This window comes from Indicator indicator, chromosome Z (genome assembly GCF_027791375.1).
Source record: "Indicator indicator isolate 239-I01 chromosome Z, UM_Iind_1.1, whole genome shotgun sequence".
NCBI classification, from domain to species: domain Eukaryota; kingdom Metazoa; phylum Chordata; class Aves; order Piciformes; family Indicatoridae; genus Indicator; species Indicator indicator.
In genome coordinates, this window is record NC_072053.1 from 33,455,498 (window position 1) to 33,473,837 (window position 18,340).

The 18,340-nt window shown below is 41.2% G+C and overlaps 1 protein-coding gene across 1 annotated transcript in view; it reads right to left on the reverse strand.

The window, feature by feature from the left end:
* Nucleotides 1–14,432, reverse strand: part of JMY (junction mediating and regulatory protein, p53 cofactor) — a 56,479-nt gene extending 42,047 nt beyond the window's left edge. Inside the window, exons 1-2 of the mRNA XM_054397262.1 lie at nt 13,980–14,432; nt 13,542–13,937 (exon numbers count right to left, since the gene is read on the reverse strand). Of these exons, the coding sequence (XP_054253237.1) occupies nt 13,542–13,937; nt 13,980–14,432 (849 nt within the window). The remainder of the gene's footprint in view (nt 1–13,541; nt 13,938–13,979) is intronic.
* Nucleotides 14,433–18,340: the final 3,908 nt, after the last annotated feature.

Genomic DNA, 18,340 nt, shown 5'->3' on the forward strand with positions numbered 1-18,340 from the left:
ATATGACACTGGTCCATTTTTAGCCAAAAAGTACCATAATTTGCAGCCTCTTCCTCAGCTTCTTGGTATTTTTGGAATAATAGTAATTACTGAACACTGTATTTTCCTATTAATTTATATTCTTCTAAGCCTGATAATATTGCCTGCCATTTTCAGGAAAAATTTCTAAATATTTTTTAACTGAAGCAACATTATTTAGTATCACAAGTAAAACTAAGGATAATTATTTCCAGAGAGTTTTTAGATACTCCATCCTTTCCACTAAACAGCAGTCCTAAGAATAAAATACCAAACCCCCTTGTTGATACACTTGAAGTAGTCTGCAGTGAGCTCTACACATGTCCCAAAGAAATAAAGCTCCAAAGTACATAAAATTTGTACGTAAAGCTTTAGCATTGAACTAAAGACTGCAATTTCTTACATCAGAGAGAGCTTTAAATTGTTTATATTCTCCTTTCAAGCTATCTTTAAACAAACAAAAACAATCTGGTTAAAAACAGACACACTCCCACATGTTGTGGTACTGAGCAGAAATCTAAACTACATGGACTCTGTTCTATATGCAAACCGATTTTCTCTCTCTTACCCACATGGCCCTTTATTTAAATGTCACTGCTGTTGTGGTTAAAAGACGAGGAAAGTCAGCTTTCTGATTGCATGATTGCATTGCCAACACCAATCCTTACCCCTTCTTTAGCAGCACAAAAAGACCATTTGCATTATTGTAGCAGGTGAATGCCCCAGTAACAGACCAAAGTCTGACTCTCCAATATAAATCTAAAATATATTCTACTGTTGTAGCAGAAATCATCTAATAGAACACAAAGATGGATAGAGTTGGACTACCATAAATAAAGCAACACTGCCCAACATGAGGAGCATTGGAACCAGCACTACCTAGAACCATAAAAATGCTGAATCTGGAAAAGATCTTTGAGATCACACCTAGAGCTCACAATCTGCTAAGATTAAAAGAAGAGACAAGTTAATTCCATCCTAAACTTATCTGGAAACCACACAGTTTATTGCTGGTATGCAAAGCAATCTATCATCTACTGAGTGGACCAAAATGTCCAATTATTTCAACCAGGTTTCTGAAGACAGGGAATGCTTCTGAAAAACAAGTGTATGCTGATGCACTGCAAAGTTTACTCTGGATTTTTGGGGGGATTTTCTAAATGGCTGTTTACAGAAGGACTGCATTAATTAAAAAACGTAACCCAAATGTACACAAACAGAATAAACAGGTTTGAAGCCTGAAGTTATTCTAAGAAACAAAGAGATACACATGCGCACAAAACAAAAGCCAATCCACACTGGAAAGTAAGAGACAGAGTTTGTAATACACTAGAAACAAAAAAAGGAACAATTCTGTTAAAATGTATCTTCTAGGCCTCTGAAGAGCTGCTCTTATCAAGTAAGCCATATTATTCTTCTTTAAATCCTATTTAAAACAGCTTTATACCTCCATGCAGAGAGCACACACCTCAATACATGTGGGTGTAGGTTTTGTAGCAGAGGTCTACAGGGATGGCATCTGTGAGAAGATGCCAGAAGCTTCCCTCACATCTCACAGAAACAGTGCCAGCTGGCTCCAAGATGGACCCACTGCTGGCCAAGGCTGAGTCCATCAGTGATGGTTAGTGCCTCTGTGGTAACACATTTGAGAAGGGGAAAACAGCACAACAGCAGCCAGGAGAGAAAAGTGAGAATATGTGACAGAAAAAAATTCTGTAGACACCAAGGTCAGTCAAGGAGAGGGTGAAGGGGCTCCAAACACCAAAGCATACTGTCTCTGAAGACCATGGCAAAGAGCATACTGAAGCAGGTTGTCCCCCTGTAGCTCGTGGAGGTCCCTAGTAGAGCAGATATCCACATGAAACACCCCACACTGGAGCAGGATGTGCCCTGAAGGAAACTGTCACTCCATGAAGAGCCCATGCTACTCCCAGTTTTCTGGCAGGATCTGTGACCTCGTTGGGCACCTGCACTAAAGCAGTCCATTGATGACTTTCCATTGTGGAAAGGAACCACACAGGAGAAGTTTCATAGAAGACTTTGTATCCTGTGGGAGGGACACCATACTGAAGCAGAGGAAGAGCATGATCAGTGCTCCCTCAGAGGAAGAAGCTAAGAGGCAGCATGTGATGAACTAAGCACAACCTCCATTCCCTCTCCACCTGTGCTGCTGATGGGGAGGAGGCAGAGAAAAACAGGAGTAAAGCTGAGTCTGGAAGAAGGGAGGGGTGGGGAGGCAGGTTGTTTTTAAAATCTGTTATTATTTCTCACTGTCCTGCTCTGATGTGATTGACAATAAATGAATTTCTCCAAGCCAAGTCCATTTTGCCCACAACAGCAGTTGGTAAGTGACCCTTCTTTGTCCTTTCTTTGACCCACAAGCCTTTCATCAAAGGGAATGATAGAGCAGCTTTGGTGGGCTGCCTTCTTCCTCTATTGCACTGGATTTGACATCCCAGAAACTTCAACAAACTCACTGAGCATCTAGCAGATAGTTATTTCTGTAGTTTCTCTTGGATTAATTTACTGAGTTCTATTAGCACACTGCAAGTACAGAGAAGCACAAAACAGGAAGGAACACAAAGACAGGACGTCTGCAATAGGATTCATCCCTTTCAGCACTAGCAAGCTGATAACCTAGTTCTTCAGCGGCCATCAACAATGAGACTGATGAACTGTCTTTAGACCCTGAGCAGCTGATAGATAACTCAAATGCCCTCCCCTCTGTGACTTCCCAAGGCTGGTAGAGCTCAACATTGTTTCATCCTCTTCAACACCTTTTTAAAACTGTGAAATCCTGGGAAAGCAAGTCTAAGAAGGAACCAGCACTTAATATGACTAAATGAAAAATTTAAAATTTCTAAGCTAAAAAAAATGGGGTTTTTTTATATAAAAGTTAAAAGGCCAAACAGAAAGAACACATTTACAGCCTACCACACAAGGCTAAACAAGATACAAGAAATTCAAGCACAGTATTTTTCCTACTACTCCAACAGCATACAAGCTATTAAAACCCTTTCTTCAAAGCATTATTTCAGACAAAGGCAATTTATATTATCAGGCAAACAGACTTGTATTCTGTGGTTCTACCTGTCTGGGTCGGTTTTGTTCCTGTTTTCACAGAGAAACAAATAAGAAAGGATTCACAGATAAATACGGAAAAATGAAATCAATTGTGATAAAGCATGAGGAAAACAGTTGAAATAATGCATATTGAATTCTTCCAGAATAGCTCTGATATTATGAGTAGTTTCGGATTTTTTAAACTCTTCCCACATATACTTTCTGCTGAGTTACACTACTCTGACATGACCAAACAGTACAATTTAAAATAGTGAGTCCCTATGATAATAAACGAATACCACAGTACTGAAGTCTGAAGAATTTGGGCTCTGAATACACAACGCTATTTGTAGAAAAAAAAAAAATAGACTTATGGAAAATTCTAAAACTCACTCAAAAGTTTCACAACTGAATTAATAAATTTGGGTTTTTATTTCTTTAAACATTCCTTAAAAGAGATATAAAGCACACAGTGTTAAGTAAAGGTTGTGGTTTTGTTTTGTTTCATTTTGGTTTGGTTTGGTGTCTGAGGTTTTTTCACCAAAAAAAAAAAAAAGCCATCATCAAAATTAGTTCTATTTTAACATGAGATTCAACTAGAAAACCCAGTGAGGTTCTAACATAGTATCTGTAAGTTATTGAAAAATTTTTACAATACTGTCTCCAGAATATAATTCAAAACAAGTCATGATGCAATGCTGTTATGTGAAAAATTGTGCTACTACTTTTAGATGACCCACAAAAACTGTCTGCCAAGTCATCACAAGCAAATTCTTACTGATTATTTAAACACTATAATTCAAATTAAAAAAACACCCATCCAGTTCCCTCCCACCAGTATCATGGCATTTTTTCCAAAATAAAGTTGTGTACATACTTGTCTACAAATGCATCTTTTAAACTAAACAAAAACAGTAGGTAACGGACATTTTTATTTGGTTTATACATTTAAGAAACCAAAGGTACTCAATTTACCTTCAGAAAAAAAAAACTGAAAAACTTGAATGACTGGAAGTGTTTTAGAACACCTTTACAGGAGCAACATGTTTGCAATAAAAACTCCACTAAGCAATCACATTTTTCTCAGTGGAGAAAATAAACCATGTAGCTGTTACATTAGGGGCAACTCACAGTACTTCAGCTGCCCAGGTTCTAAGTGCAGGTTCCTCTACAGAGTTCATTTTGCACATTCGTTTGCTTCTGTGGCTTTTGTATAACTAAAAAAACATCGTGTGACATTACAGAATCATCCAGAATAAAACTATAGCATCACGAAATGTTCATTCTTCTCTGGAGAAAATAGAATATTGAGTCTCTTTAGAAGATACTCCAACCACTGAGTTAGTCAATATGCATCTTAAGAATATCAACACACTTCTTCCCTCTCTACCTATCATATCTTTCTTCTTTCTCCACTATATTCATTATGACTATTCATTTCTTGAAAAGATTATAAGGTTTTGCCAATGTATATTTAGTTTAACTGAATCCTCACTTCAACTGAATTTCTTGCCAGCAATATCCTGGTGGACTGCAATGTTACATTTCTATTAATATTAAAAAATAAATGTTAAATGCATCTCCTCAAAGAGGGAAAAATATAGGTGCAGCCATTTCTGAAAACCTCTGCTTTTTATTGCCTTCTTTAGTTCTGCGGTAGCAATACTTACGTATAGAAAGGGCATAAATATCACTAACCATATGCAAACAGTGTTATGCCATATTATAAAAAGAAAAATAAATATTAAATTGTTATAATGAATCTGCTTTCAAATTCTAAACCTGACTGGGTAATATAATCTCAGCCAGAAATGGAGAGGAAAAAAAGTTACTAGATTAAGAAAGTAGTTCTAGAAGGCATTGACTTGAAAGTGGAACATTCAATTAAGAGAACGAAAATAATGCTGGAAAAATTGGAAAAAACATGCAAGAAGACTAAGGTAAACACACACACACAAAAACTCCAACCCAACACCATCTCTAAAAGCAAAGAAATTAAGTGCACTGTGAATCCCAAGAAGTACGATCGATTACACAGTGTGTATTAGACAGGTTGTTAACTCCTCTTGAAAATATTCTAGCATACGAAAATGCTGCAACTGAGTATCACCTAGAACAGCCTCAAACGAAAAACAACAGAAAGCCTACCTCTACACCTAGGGAAATTAAACATTTCAAATTTTAAATGGGAATATCAAAGAAAATCTCATCAGCAGAATACTCCCACAACAGGGCACAAATGGTTTCACAATGACAGTTTAGTAGTGAAACAGAACATATACTGCATTTTCCTTTTTTTATTTTTATTCTCCCAGGTACTTGGATAAGGAAATGAACTACGACACTAGCAAACTGCTGTCTTCAGTCTTTAAAAAGTAAGCTAAGCTTACTAAGCATCATACTGAACAGTATTGCTATATTCTGCAGATTGGACTCTTATTTGTCAAGTGAGACTTAAGTTCTGTCAAAACCAACCTATTTTTTCAAGTAAATGTCCTTTTCTTTGTGAACTATCATCGGTTCATATTTTGAAGAAATGTACATTATTTTAAGCATTCTAGTATTTTCAGGTGCAACTGCAGTTTTCATCATCTTCAGCTACCTCTTGTCAAATTAACAAGGCATCAATAAACCAATGCAAAAAGTCTATCCACACATACATGCCACATGTACACTGTAAAAAGGGGAAAAGGAAAAAATCTTAAACTTTTAAACAAGTATCACAGTAGAACTGGAAAAGAGACAACAAAAAGGCTGACAAAAAAACCCAACAAAATCTAATTAACTTACAATCAAAAGTCTATAATATCTGAAACAATTTGATGCTACCTATAAAACAGAAGTAAAAGGGAAAGGCAATAGAAAAAATTAAACAGTTAGCTCAAGAAGATACCAAATGGAAGAAAGATAAAAGATAAAAGATTTTCAATTAAATAGTTATTTTGCTTAGGACTTTGCAGGTTTTAATACACAGCCCAAAGAGAGGCACAGATACTATGGTGATGTGGTCTAATGTCCTTTAATTACTGCTGCATATTTAATTATCCTTGCTGCTATAAGGGTCCAAGAATCTCAAGTGATACAGCCCTTTCTACCCTACTTCCATGTCTTCCACTAGTAACACATATTATCATGAAGCATTTAACTTCTAAAACAGACTTACCTATACAGAAAACAATTCAGAAACTCAATGACAACACTGAAAACATCTGTACGGCTTAGCTTTGTTATTTCACGAAAGGGCACGGGATGAACTAGTTAACATTTAATTCTGCTTACCTGAAAATCTATCACAGTATCTTTACTATTGCATTTGACACTTGCAGAGTGAGGCAGGTGTGAACTTCCAATGCCTAAAATGATGAACTTTTTTGGGTAAGTTTGTAACACCCAGAAATAGCTGTTAATAACTCCGGTTGCAAATTAGATAAATAAAATAACAATGGTTGGAAAGATAAATACTGAGAAAATTACTCCATCTGGATAGCAACACAAGTACTAGCTAGAGTACTACTATCATGTAGATGTCACCTAAGAACTTAAGAGGCTACTTGCCTGTTCTATAGAACAAGCCATACCACTGCTGACATATGTTGGCTAGTACTAACTTACATTACAGATTCAGTACTTAAATAATCTTTACATAGTGTTTAGCAGTGAATCCAAATATTCTTACTAGAAACACTACAAATTACAAGTATGTAAAAAGAGGCATTCAAACAAAAATAGTTTGGATTTCCAGACTATTCAGTCTTTAGTCTTCATGACATGGGGGAGTTCAGTATTATACACGGTAGAAGCAGGGCTATAAGCAGGATTACAACCCTGGACTTCCGCAGAGATAACTTTGTACTCTTCAGAGATGTACTTGCAGGAATCCCATGGGCTAAGACTCTGGAGGGTAAAGGAGCCCAAGAAATTCAGTCAATTTTTAAATAGCACTTCCTTCGAGCCCAAGATAGGTGTGTTCCCTTGAATAAAAAAATTGGGTAGACGTGCCAGGAGACCTCCATGGATGAGCAAGGAGCTTCTGAAGGAAACCTCATGGAAGAAAGATACTTACAGTTCACGGAAGAAGGAACTTGCCACTTGGGAGATCTAGAGTAGTTGCCATGGGATGCAGGAAGGCAACAAGGAAGGCCAAAGCCCTACTGGAACTAAAACTGGCAGAAGAAGTTGATGAGAACTAGAAGGACTTCTTCAAATATATCAGTAGGAAAAGGAAGAATAGGGAAAGTGTGGACCTACTGCCGAACAAGGAGGCACCCTTGATAACTGAGGATGAAGAGAAAGCAGAGTTGCTGAATGCCTTCTTTGCTTTGGTCTTTACTCCTAAGACTGAACTCCCCTATGAATTCCAGACCCTGGATGAAGGAGAAGAAGCGTGAAGGAGGGAAGACTCTCCACTAGTCAGTGAAGACTGGGTTAGGGATCAGTTACATAAATTGAATATTCATAAGACCATGGGCTCTGAGGAGATGCACCCAAGAGTGTTGAGGGAGCTGGCTGATGTTGTTGCTCTAACACTCTCCATCATTTTTGCAAAATCATGGCAGACAGAAGAGATGCTTGAGGACTGGAGGAAAGTCAATGTCATCCAGTCTTCAAAAAGGGTGAGAAAAGAGGTTCCAGGAAACTACAGATCTGTGAGCTTCACTTCCATACCTTGAAAAACGATGGAGTGGCTCATTCTGGAAGTCTACTCTAGGCACTCAGAAAAGAGTAAAATGACCAGGAGCAGTAAGCATGGATTTACCAAGGGGAAATCATGCTCAACTAATCTGCTTACAGTCTGTGACATCATAACTGACTGGGTATATGCAGGGAGACCAGTGGATGTAGTCTACCTTGACCTTAGTAAGGCTTTTGACACTGTCTCCCGTAACATCCTTGTGAGCAAGCTTGGGAAGTGTGGGATAGAAGGACAGTGAGATGAACTCGGAATTGGTTACAAAATAGAGTCCAAAGAGTGGTGGTCTGGTGCTGTTCAACATCTTCATCAATGACATTGATGAGGGGACAGAGCATCTGCTCAGCATGTTTGCTGATGATACCAAACTGGAAGGCTTGGCTGATACACCTGAAAGCTGAAAGCTGTGTAGCCATTCAGCAAGACCTGGACAGACTGGAGAGCTGCGCAAGGAGGAACCTAATGAGGTTCAACAAGGATAAATGCAGAATCCTGCATCTGGGAAGGAATAACAAATTGCATCAATAAAAGTTAGAAGGTGATCTGGTAAAGAGCAGTCCCATGGAGAAGGACCTGGGAGTCCTGGTGGATAACAAGTTATCCATGGGACAGCAATGTGCCATTGTGGCCAAGAGGGCAAATGGTATTCTGGGGTGTATTAAAAGGGGTATGTATATAAAAGGAGATAGAGGGAGGTTCTCTTCCCCCTCTACTCTGCCCTGCTGACACCTTCCCTGGAATGCTGCATCCAATTTTGGGCTCTCCAGTTCAAGAGGGACAGGGATCTACTTAAGAGAGTCCAACAGAGGACTATGAGGATGAATAAGGGACTGAAGCATGTGCCCTGTGAGGAGAGGCTGAGAGACCTGGGACTTTTTAGTCTGGCGAAGAGAAGACTGAGAGGGGATTTAATAATTTTTTATAAATATCTGGGGGCTGAGTATCAAGAGGGAAGGGACAGACCCTGCTCAGTTGCACCCTGTGACAGAACAAGGGGCAATGGTTATAAACTACAGCACAGGAGGTTCCACCTCCGTATGAGGAGGAACTTCTTCACTGGGAGGGTCACAGAGCACTGGCACAGGCTCCCCAGAGAGGCTGTGGAGTCTCCTTCTCTAGGGACTTTCAAGACCCATCTGGATGCATTCCTGTGAGACCTGCACTAGATTCTATGGTGTTCTCTGGCAGGGGGGTTGGACTAGATCATCTCCAGAGGTCCCTTCCAACCCCTAACATCTTGTGATCCTGTATCAATGGAAACACTACTGCTAGTTTTCTTATTACTGAATACTTTTTTGTACTGTTTTGTGTTATTTACTTCTGCATTATTTCTGAGATCAGTGTTCAAATCCCTATTAAAATCACATTGTGCCTAGCAGCAGATCATTGAACAGACGGGTCACCTTACCTTCGGAAAACTTGTATTTTTGGTAGAGTGCCATACAAACTACCACACACGCTTATTTTGAAACTGAATTCACATAACCAAAACTAAAGAAATAATATTTTCCTAGTTATTAAGATGATCCTGTTCACTAAAAGAACAGATTCAACAAAGCATAATAATAACCCATGGATATTATTGAGCTTTTCTGATGTAAGCAGACAGATGTGGTAACACTCTTGGAAAGTAACCATGATTTATAACTGAACCAATTACTTACCAATTTGTTTAATTTGACAGCAATATTTGATACATTCAAAACAGTAACAAAAAATTGCCTAGTAAAACTATGCAAACATAACTTGAAAAAAATAATTGTACCTATACTGATTTAAGAAAATAAAGTGATCATACAGCTTTCCATTAAAAAAAGCCAATCTGCATTTTTTCTTATACAAGTTGTTACTGCAGAAAAATAGGTAGAAGACTTTTTTTAGCCTCTCTAGCCCTTTGAATCAAACAAAAATTAAGACAGCCAGTACAAGATTAAAGTTTTCAATTCTGTTCTCATGCTCACTAAAATATTCCACTTTACAGGGGAAGGAGATTTTTAAAAAAATCAGTAGGTCTGCACTCTCAAGCTAGTCTTAAACTAGCCACAGAAAACAAAATACTCCCAGATTTTTTTTTTCAAAATTTAATCATGCACTTGACAGTGTTTCTGAGCTTCTGTATTAATGCAATTCAAAAGAACGCACAAAGAACAGAGATGCCAAGGGGTCTTTAACTCTGCTGCAGACACTAGAATTCATAGATTTTACAAGAATGTAAAAATAAACCTCTGTCTAGTTTTATCACTGTCATACAAAATCCTAGAGACTATCATCCAACACATTTCAGGCTCCTATGGCATTTCAAACTCCCATGGCATTTAAGAGCTGTAACATCAAGATTAACAGGTGCATGAATTCAAAGATGCTGAAACAGGCACATAATGTAAAGACAGGCTTCCCGAGCTTACAACACACTGTTGAGTGTGTAAATAAAAAGGTAAGTACACAATGGAGTATGTCTATTGCAATGACTAAGCTACCAAACCCTCTTAATCAGTTTATACTAACATCACTTTTTATTCAGGAAAACTGTGACTAAATTCAACATTTGGCCAACAGAGCACAAAGAAATACGTCACCATTTTTGTTATTACCACACTCACAGAAGTTTCCAAGCATGTTATATGAGGAGCATAGAAGAGAAACTGGCAGGAGCAGGAGTACAGAGGCAAACTGTTTCTGCTTCCAGACACAAAGTTTAACGTTTTGGGAATACTGGCCAAGAAGCTAGAATTCCAAATGAGGATTCAGCAGCATCCTCTCTGTTGAAATAATAACATTGTTTTATCTGGTCATTAACTTACTCTGTATCATGTTTCTTCTCAGGAGCTTAGACATTTAGCTGAGTACTCAAGGAAAACTTACTGAACAAAGGCTCCAAACAAGTGTTTATTAGTTTCCAAAATGAGGCAGAACAATATTTGCTCCTTTAGATATAAGCTTTTACATTACTAAATTACATTACTAAACTACTCCAGAATTAATAAGGTTTACAGCGAGAGGGAAGGGAAAAAATTCTGGGGAAAAAAAAAAAAAGTGCTATTACAAATTATGCGTAAGAAATTAATTCCAGGTCACACATTTCCTCTACAACTACTTTTTCCTCATATTGGATCTGTTTCTACTTGCAACATTCTTCTGGCTTATTAAAGGTTTATAATTGAGACATAGATAAAAGTGACTATTACAAAAAGCAACAATTATTAACTGCTGCAAAAACAAACTGGTTTGTGTGTCACTTACGGAAAGCCACAGCCAGCCAGTAGATGCTGAAATAAGAAACATGAGAAAGAATATAAAGAATATAATCAAAGGGAGCTGCAAGCATTTCCTAAGTAATGTCCTAAGTGCACAGAGGAATTTGGCCTAGAAAAGTGAGATACATGACATACTGCAGAGGCGTATTTTAAGATGTTAAGACATCTTGGAGTTCTAAACTTGTCCGGTTTCTAGTTTTGGTAGTGGTGGGTGGGTGGGGTTTTGTGTTTATCTGTTAGAGGGGTTTTTTCTTGGGTTTTGTGGGGGCTTGGGAGGAGGTTGATTGGGGGATTTTTGGGGGGATGTTTGTTTTTACACAATTTTACATTAATGAAGATCTTCAATATTCATTATGATCATAGATACCATTTCAGTTATCAATGCTGCTCAATCATTTCATTTCACAAAAGTTCTTGTAAGAGGTAAAATCATTTAAAACTGCAAGAATTCAGCATTCCTAGAAACAGCTAACAGGCAGACTTCAAGCACAGATGCAAAAGTAAATTGTAGTGTGAGATGAAATGTGGATTCAATAGGTTTTCTTTAAAGTATGAAAAACCTTTACTTCAGAAATACTGAACAGTATTCCTTATCCATTGCTTCATTTGCTTAGAATTGCAATGACAAACAGTATTTGTTGAAGACATTTTCTATTGACCAAGTAAACCACCAACAGGTGAGCAAAAGAGAAACCTGAGAGCCAAGAGGAAAAGAACAGGTAATTCTACTGGTTTCTTTTCTTAAACATGAACTATCTTTAATTAAAGAAGTATCAAATTTACACAACTTACAGTAACAGTGTAGCTGTACTAAATTGAAGTACACTACTGTATTGGTTACCATGGGAGAGAAAGATTGTACTGTAGTCAAATACACGCACAGGCTCTGCCGTTTTGTCTGCTCCAAGTTCTGAACATTATATAAGATGTTGTAGTTTAGGGATCTTCATGGATAAAGCCTGCATTGCCTATTGATAGCTGATTTAATTTTTGCCAATAGTTCTGATTCTTCAAGAAACAAATAGCTCTTGCTCAGTAATTTCAAATTAGCATTTCCTCAGAAACACCAGATGCTTTGAATTTGGTTCTGAGTTCCCAAACTCCACATGTTGAACAGAAACTTCTCTGCTCAGTTCCTTACAAAAATTTACAAGTTGAAGGCTAAATCAGCTTGAGTGTGTGCAGAAAAAAGAAGACAATATGCTTTGATACTCTGGACTAAACTACTAAAGAAGACTACTAGACTAATTACCAGTTGTACACCAAAATTACAGAGGATGAATTCAGCCCTCTAGATGATAAAAAGAAAAATCACAATCATATAACTAACATGACAGTTCGGAAATCAGCTTTTACCTGACAATGCTACACTTGGATGCTTTTATCATGATTTCACCATTTATAAAGCAGTTTCCTCATACTCTCTAAATCCAAAGAATCCTACCAAAAATCAGAACTATACCATCAGAGACAGACAGCAAGCAAGCAGATATGCTCATGGTCCACCAAGGTAAAAACATTCACTACCACACATATTTGTACATGCAGTATTTGTATAACACATGTAGGCAGCTGAAGAAATCAAACTTGGCCTATATCCATACAACACAGTTTAGATGGTGTTTGCAAAAATAAAAAAATTCCATAAACCGATCCACACACAGTCACACCTACATAGATCCTGATACATTCTGGGCCAAGGCCACTGAAATATAAAAGAAAGTGGAAAATTCTCCTTTTACACTGGTGGAATCAGTCCACAAGAACGAGAAAAAAAAAATCTCACACATTGATGCTACATCCTCAACTACTTTTGTCTAAACAGTACATGGTTTGAGAAAGAGAGATGATGTGTTCTGAAACATCCAAGCCTTGCGACATTAGTAACCAAAAAGCAGTAAATGCTTGCTAGGACTAGAGTGCTTGCTTTTAAAATCCCCAACTCTTAAGAACTTACTGGATGAACGAAACTTGTAGTTACTCCTATTGCGCTGGAAAACATCATCTCACTTGAAACACCAGATTCAGCACCCAGAGCCTGCAGAAATCTAGAATTATTTTTTTTTTGGCCTCAAGTGGCTAATTTGTCAAAATAACCACCACATGTTGCTGCTCCTACTATACAGAAAAACTCAAGAATCCAACACATCCTGGTGCAAAGCAATGCAAGGAAAAAAAAAATCTACAAGCAAGACCTTGCTAAACCCATGAGATACTTGTTCACAAACATCTACATTGGACTGTACAGAATAAAGCACTGAGTCACACTTAGATGACTATGAAAATCTGCACCTTTTAAAACCCTGTCCCTAGAGAACTTGGAAATGTTAAGCCTCATTTTCTTACTAAGATTCCTAAATCTTTTTCAAAATTAGACAGTTTTCCTGCTTTTTTTTATCCCACGGTTCCTCAGTTCTGCGAAGGTGGAGGACAGCAGCTAGACAGGATAGCTAAAGACATCACTAAGGAAAACGTAATGCTAACGTGGAAATATCTGGACCATGTGGTAGTCTCACCTCCTGGATTCGCCGGCGAGCCCGTTGCAGCACCTCCTCGTATCCCTTCTGTCGCAGCTCACTCAGGCTTTCATAATACTCTTCAGGGTCGTCAGTCTCTGTGAACAGCACCTGCGAAAGGATCTTCCAGCCGCAGGTATCCAAGCTATGGACCAAATAAACTTGCAGTTTGTAGCAGAGAGCGTCCATCTCCTGCTCGGATAGCTCCGGGGCTCCGAACAGCACCGTCCACATGCCCGAGGGCTCCTCGGGGAAGGCAGGAAGATAGGGCTCCAGCTCCGAGTTCACCGAGCACAGCTGCTGGTGCACAGCCCTCAAGTCTTGGAAGGAGAAAAGACCGGCCCAGCTGCACTCCTCCCCTCCGAGCTCCGCGTCAGGAGCGGCCGGTTCGGCTGCCTGCAAAGGCAACGGCCGCAGTGACAGGGCCCCGGCAACCGCCTCCTCCTTCCCTAGCTCCAGCACTTCGATCTCTTCAGCGGCACCTGTCGCCTCCGGGCCCCGCTGCGGCCTCCGGGCCCCGTTGCTCTTGGTGCGCAGCGGACTCTTAGATAGCGCCTCAGCCGCTGTGCCCCGCTCGGAGCTCCGCAGCCCCGCTTCCGCGCGGGGATGCGAGGAGCCCCGCAATACACCGGCGTCCCTGCGCACCGCAGGGCTGCTGGCCTTCAGGGCGGCTCTGGCCTCAGGGCCGGCGGGGCCGCTGCGGCGGAGCTCGCGTGAGCCGCTCCGCTGGCGCTGCGCCGTACGGTTGTGGCAGGTGATGGCGAACTTGCCCTCGATCTCGTTCCAGGCCACGATGAAGGCGAACTTGTGCTTCTCCCGCTCCTGGAAGGCGTGAGGCCTGACGGCCACCCAATCGGCCTCCAGCGTTTCCTCCAAGGCGAAGGCGGACATGGCGCTGCGCGGCTTCCCACACACGCACCCCCCACCCTCCCCGCTCGCGCGCCGGCCGGCAACGGCTCCTCGCAGCCCCGCGCGCTGCCTCACCGCCCACCATCAGCCATCTTATCGGCAGCGGGGACTGGAGGGCGCCGAGGCGGCAGGATGTACTGGATCCCCACTGGAGTGGCAAGGGAAATACGGGGTGGAGATGGAGGACGGAGAGGAATCACCTCCTTCTCTTGCTCGGAGCCCGACGCCGCGGAGGAACCCCGACGCCGCCGTGGACATCAACCTGGCGCCGCAGCGGACAATGCCCAGTGCCCCCGCACAGGTACTTCACGCGCGTCACGTGGGACAGGATCTGTTTACAAGCGGAGCTGGCGCTGCGGCAACCCAGCGCCGGCCCCGCCCCGCGGCCTCTGCAAGGCCCGCCCCCCGCTCCTCAAAGAGCCTTTCTCATTGGCTGCCGTCCTGTTTTCTCCGGCGGAGGGAGATAGGCGGAGCTCCCCTTTCCGTGGGCCACGCTCACGGTTTCTCTGCCTTTCTCCTTCCCATCCCGTGGTGGGCGGGGGAGGGTCATACGCCATTCCTTCCCTGAGACGCCTGACGCGGCCTTTCAGTGTCCCGCGTTGCATGCTGGGAAGGGCACGTGGCGGGCAGCGACCTTTGAGGGGTGGGGCGGTAGCAGCGCCTGGTACGGGAAGGAAGCGGGATGGAGCAGCCGGGGGGGAGGCGGGGGTCGCTCAGGGTGAGGTCTGCTTCTGCTGTGCTTGCACCGTAGTTCCCGGGGACTTGGGTAGGGAAGCCAGGGAAGCGCTGGCTGCCGCGATTTTGCCCATGTAGCCAGGTCCATAAGCCAGGATGGCCTCAGCGGTCCTGCACTAGAGAGGTCCTGCACTAGAGAGGTCCTGCACTAGAGAGGTCCTGCACTAGAGAGGTCCTGCACTAGAGAGGTCCTGCACTAGAGAGATCCTGCACTAGAGAGGTCCTGCACTAGAGAGGTCCTGCACTAGAGAGGTCCTGCACTAGAGAGGTCCTGCACTAGAGAGGTCCTGCACTAGAGAGGTCCTGCACTACAGAGGTCCTGCACTACAGAGGTCCTGCACTACAGAGGTCCTGCACTACAGAGGTCCTGCACTACAGAGGTCCTGCACTACAGAGGTCCTGCACTGCAGCTCCTCTGCCCACTCTCCTGCTGACTGCAGCGGGTGCTGCTTTCGCGAGCCTCTGCTTCCAAGCTGACAGAAGGTTTTTAAGTATGGAGATCAGACAACAAATCCCTTCAAAGGTAAATAATACCTGTAGAGGATTTGTTTCAGCTTTTGAAAGTGGTTTTCTGCATGGTTACAAGAATGGATGTGTTGCTTTGGCAGCTTTTTTCATTTGTATGACTAATACTGACTAGTGATTGAACAAAAAAAACCCTAAATATCCCTTATCAAGACCTCCTAATGGCTTGCCATGGATTGCAGTTGTGGCTAGGCTGTAAAAAAGTGCAACATCTGTAGCGAGACCTTGAGACATGGCCATCCCCTGAAATAGCAGGTTTGGGCAATTGTGTACTTTCATAACTAAAGTTAACTGCACCAAAATATGACCTTTTACATTCCTATTGACCAGTCCTACTCGCAAATTAGATCCTACAGTGCTCTCTGAGGTTTCCAAGTATATTGCAGAGTGTGTAGGTCACAGTAAGGCAAGAAAAAGAATTCTCATAGGCATGCCTGGAAGGAATGATCAATCACCTGCAATACCAAGGCCAAGGGTTGGGTTGCTGGTGCCCTTCAGAGTATTCCGTTTCTCCTCCTGCAAAACTAAAGTAAATATTTCTGAGTATAACAAGAATAAGACCTTACCCCTTCTGTGATGTTGTCCTGCTCCAAATAAAGGAAGTACTGGGGAAATAAAACATTCATATCTGCCAGAGAATCAAGAGTGAGTCAGAACTTTTTCTAAAGTTAACTGGGTTGACTAGCATCCTCTCCTTGAATGCTCAAGTATTTGAGCAGGGCATCTGGGAATCCAAACATACTCTGGTTGTTAATAAAGCAATCTCATAGATGCAGGAGAATAAAAGTTACGTCTGGAATATGCAGTCACAGGTATTAGAAAATATGAGGAAATTATGGGTCAGTAGCCAGAGGAAGGGCTGTTTCTCTATTCTAAAGCTAAGGATGATGTGTGCTATACAGCTTGGAAAGCAGCATGTTTTTCTGTTGCTGTCAGTTTAGTCATCAGATCAAAGCACCTGTGAAATGCTCTGAACTATTTGATTATACACCATGTAGATATGTCCAAGGAAGCAAGGAATACATTGGTGGAGGAAATACAGTCTGTTAAGGACTCAGAAACAAATTTTCAGGAGATTAATATAAGCAGCAATCCAGTTTTGTCTTTAGTAATGTATGAAAGAAAAAACAATGAAGATTGAAATATATATATACACACATATGTCAAGATTTAAGAGAATTAAACATGAACTTAAAACTTTCTCATCAGCCAAAGAACAAGACTGAGCCTTTCAGATGCATTACTCTAGAGGCTAATAAGTTTGAAGCAGTATTAACCTGGATGTTTTCAGACAGCAGAGGGGAAAGCTGGTATGATATTAAGCAGTTACTAGGTAAATGGAACATCAAAAGCTGGCTGGAAATCACTTGGCAACGGTCGAGTTTCTGATAGGCCTTTTTTTCATGCAGCAGAAAAGACATGCCATCAGCTTTTAGTAGCTATTATACTTTGAGAAAATTGTATGCTTACGGAATAACCTGCAAGGAAGTAACAATTTTTCAAAATCCTATTATGAAGGAGTTCTGTGCAGCTTTCATAGTAACTTCTTTGTTAGGAAATGTGTATAACTTGCCGTTTATAGGAATATGAACAGGCTTGTCAGATGTCAGTGAATTGTTCTTAAAGGTGGTTAAAGGAAATATGTCACTGATTTCTACCAAATAAACCAGCAAAAACTTAAATTCTTTAAAACCTAGGCTGCTTTCTGAACTGGTCTCTGGTGAGGGTGTACTCTTCATCACTAAGCAGAAATGCTTAGGTGTTGCCCTATCGATCTGACCTGTGGTTGATTCCCACAATTTGGAAAGGTGGCAAGTGTCCAGTAATGAAAGAACTACTGGGGAGTATCTCTGAAGAAAACGCAAGCTGTCTGGAGAGAATGGAACAACAGCCATGCTGCTGCTGAGGACGTGGCACTTGAGCACATGAGGATCCCCTTGCTATCATGCAAACTACACATACTAGAGGTCTAGCTGACCTTACCAAGAGGGCAGTTGGAAGCAGCAGTTACTTAGGTAACAGTTATTACATTTTATAAAGCCAAAGCTTTTGGAGAGCCCCAAGCTTCCTGTTGCTAGTGAGCTGAAACGTAAGGTTAGGAATTCAATTGATGTCCTATTTTATGGGTAAGAATTGAGTCAAGTGCCAGAACTTTTAAGGAAGGATATACTTTGACTCATTGCTTTCTCTGGGCAGTCTCCAGGCAGTAATATTTAATCAGATCTTGAATTAGCAAGCCAGTGAAGAATAAGTTTGTGAGCCTCCAAGAGTTACTTTGTATTTTTTTCTGCCTTGCAGTATCATTTTGTTGGGCCTGTATCAGCTGTTTCTCAAACATAATCTCAGTTCAGGCCAGAACCGAGAAAAAAATGATCAAGGGGCTGGAACACTTCTGCTTCAAGGACAGGCTGAGGGATCTGGGGTTGTTCAGCCCGGAGAATACTCTGGGGAGACCTAATAGTGACCTTCCAGTACCTGAAGAGGGTTAAAAGGAGGCTGGAAGGGGACTGTTTACAAAGACCTATAGTGATAGGACAAAGGGCAATGGTTTTAAAGAAGAGCAGATTTAGGTTGGACATTACAGGGGAGTTGTTTACCATGAGGGTAGTGGAACACTGGAACAGGTTGCC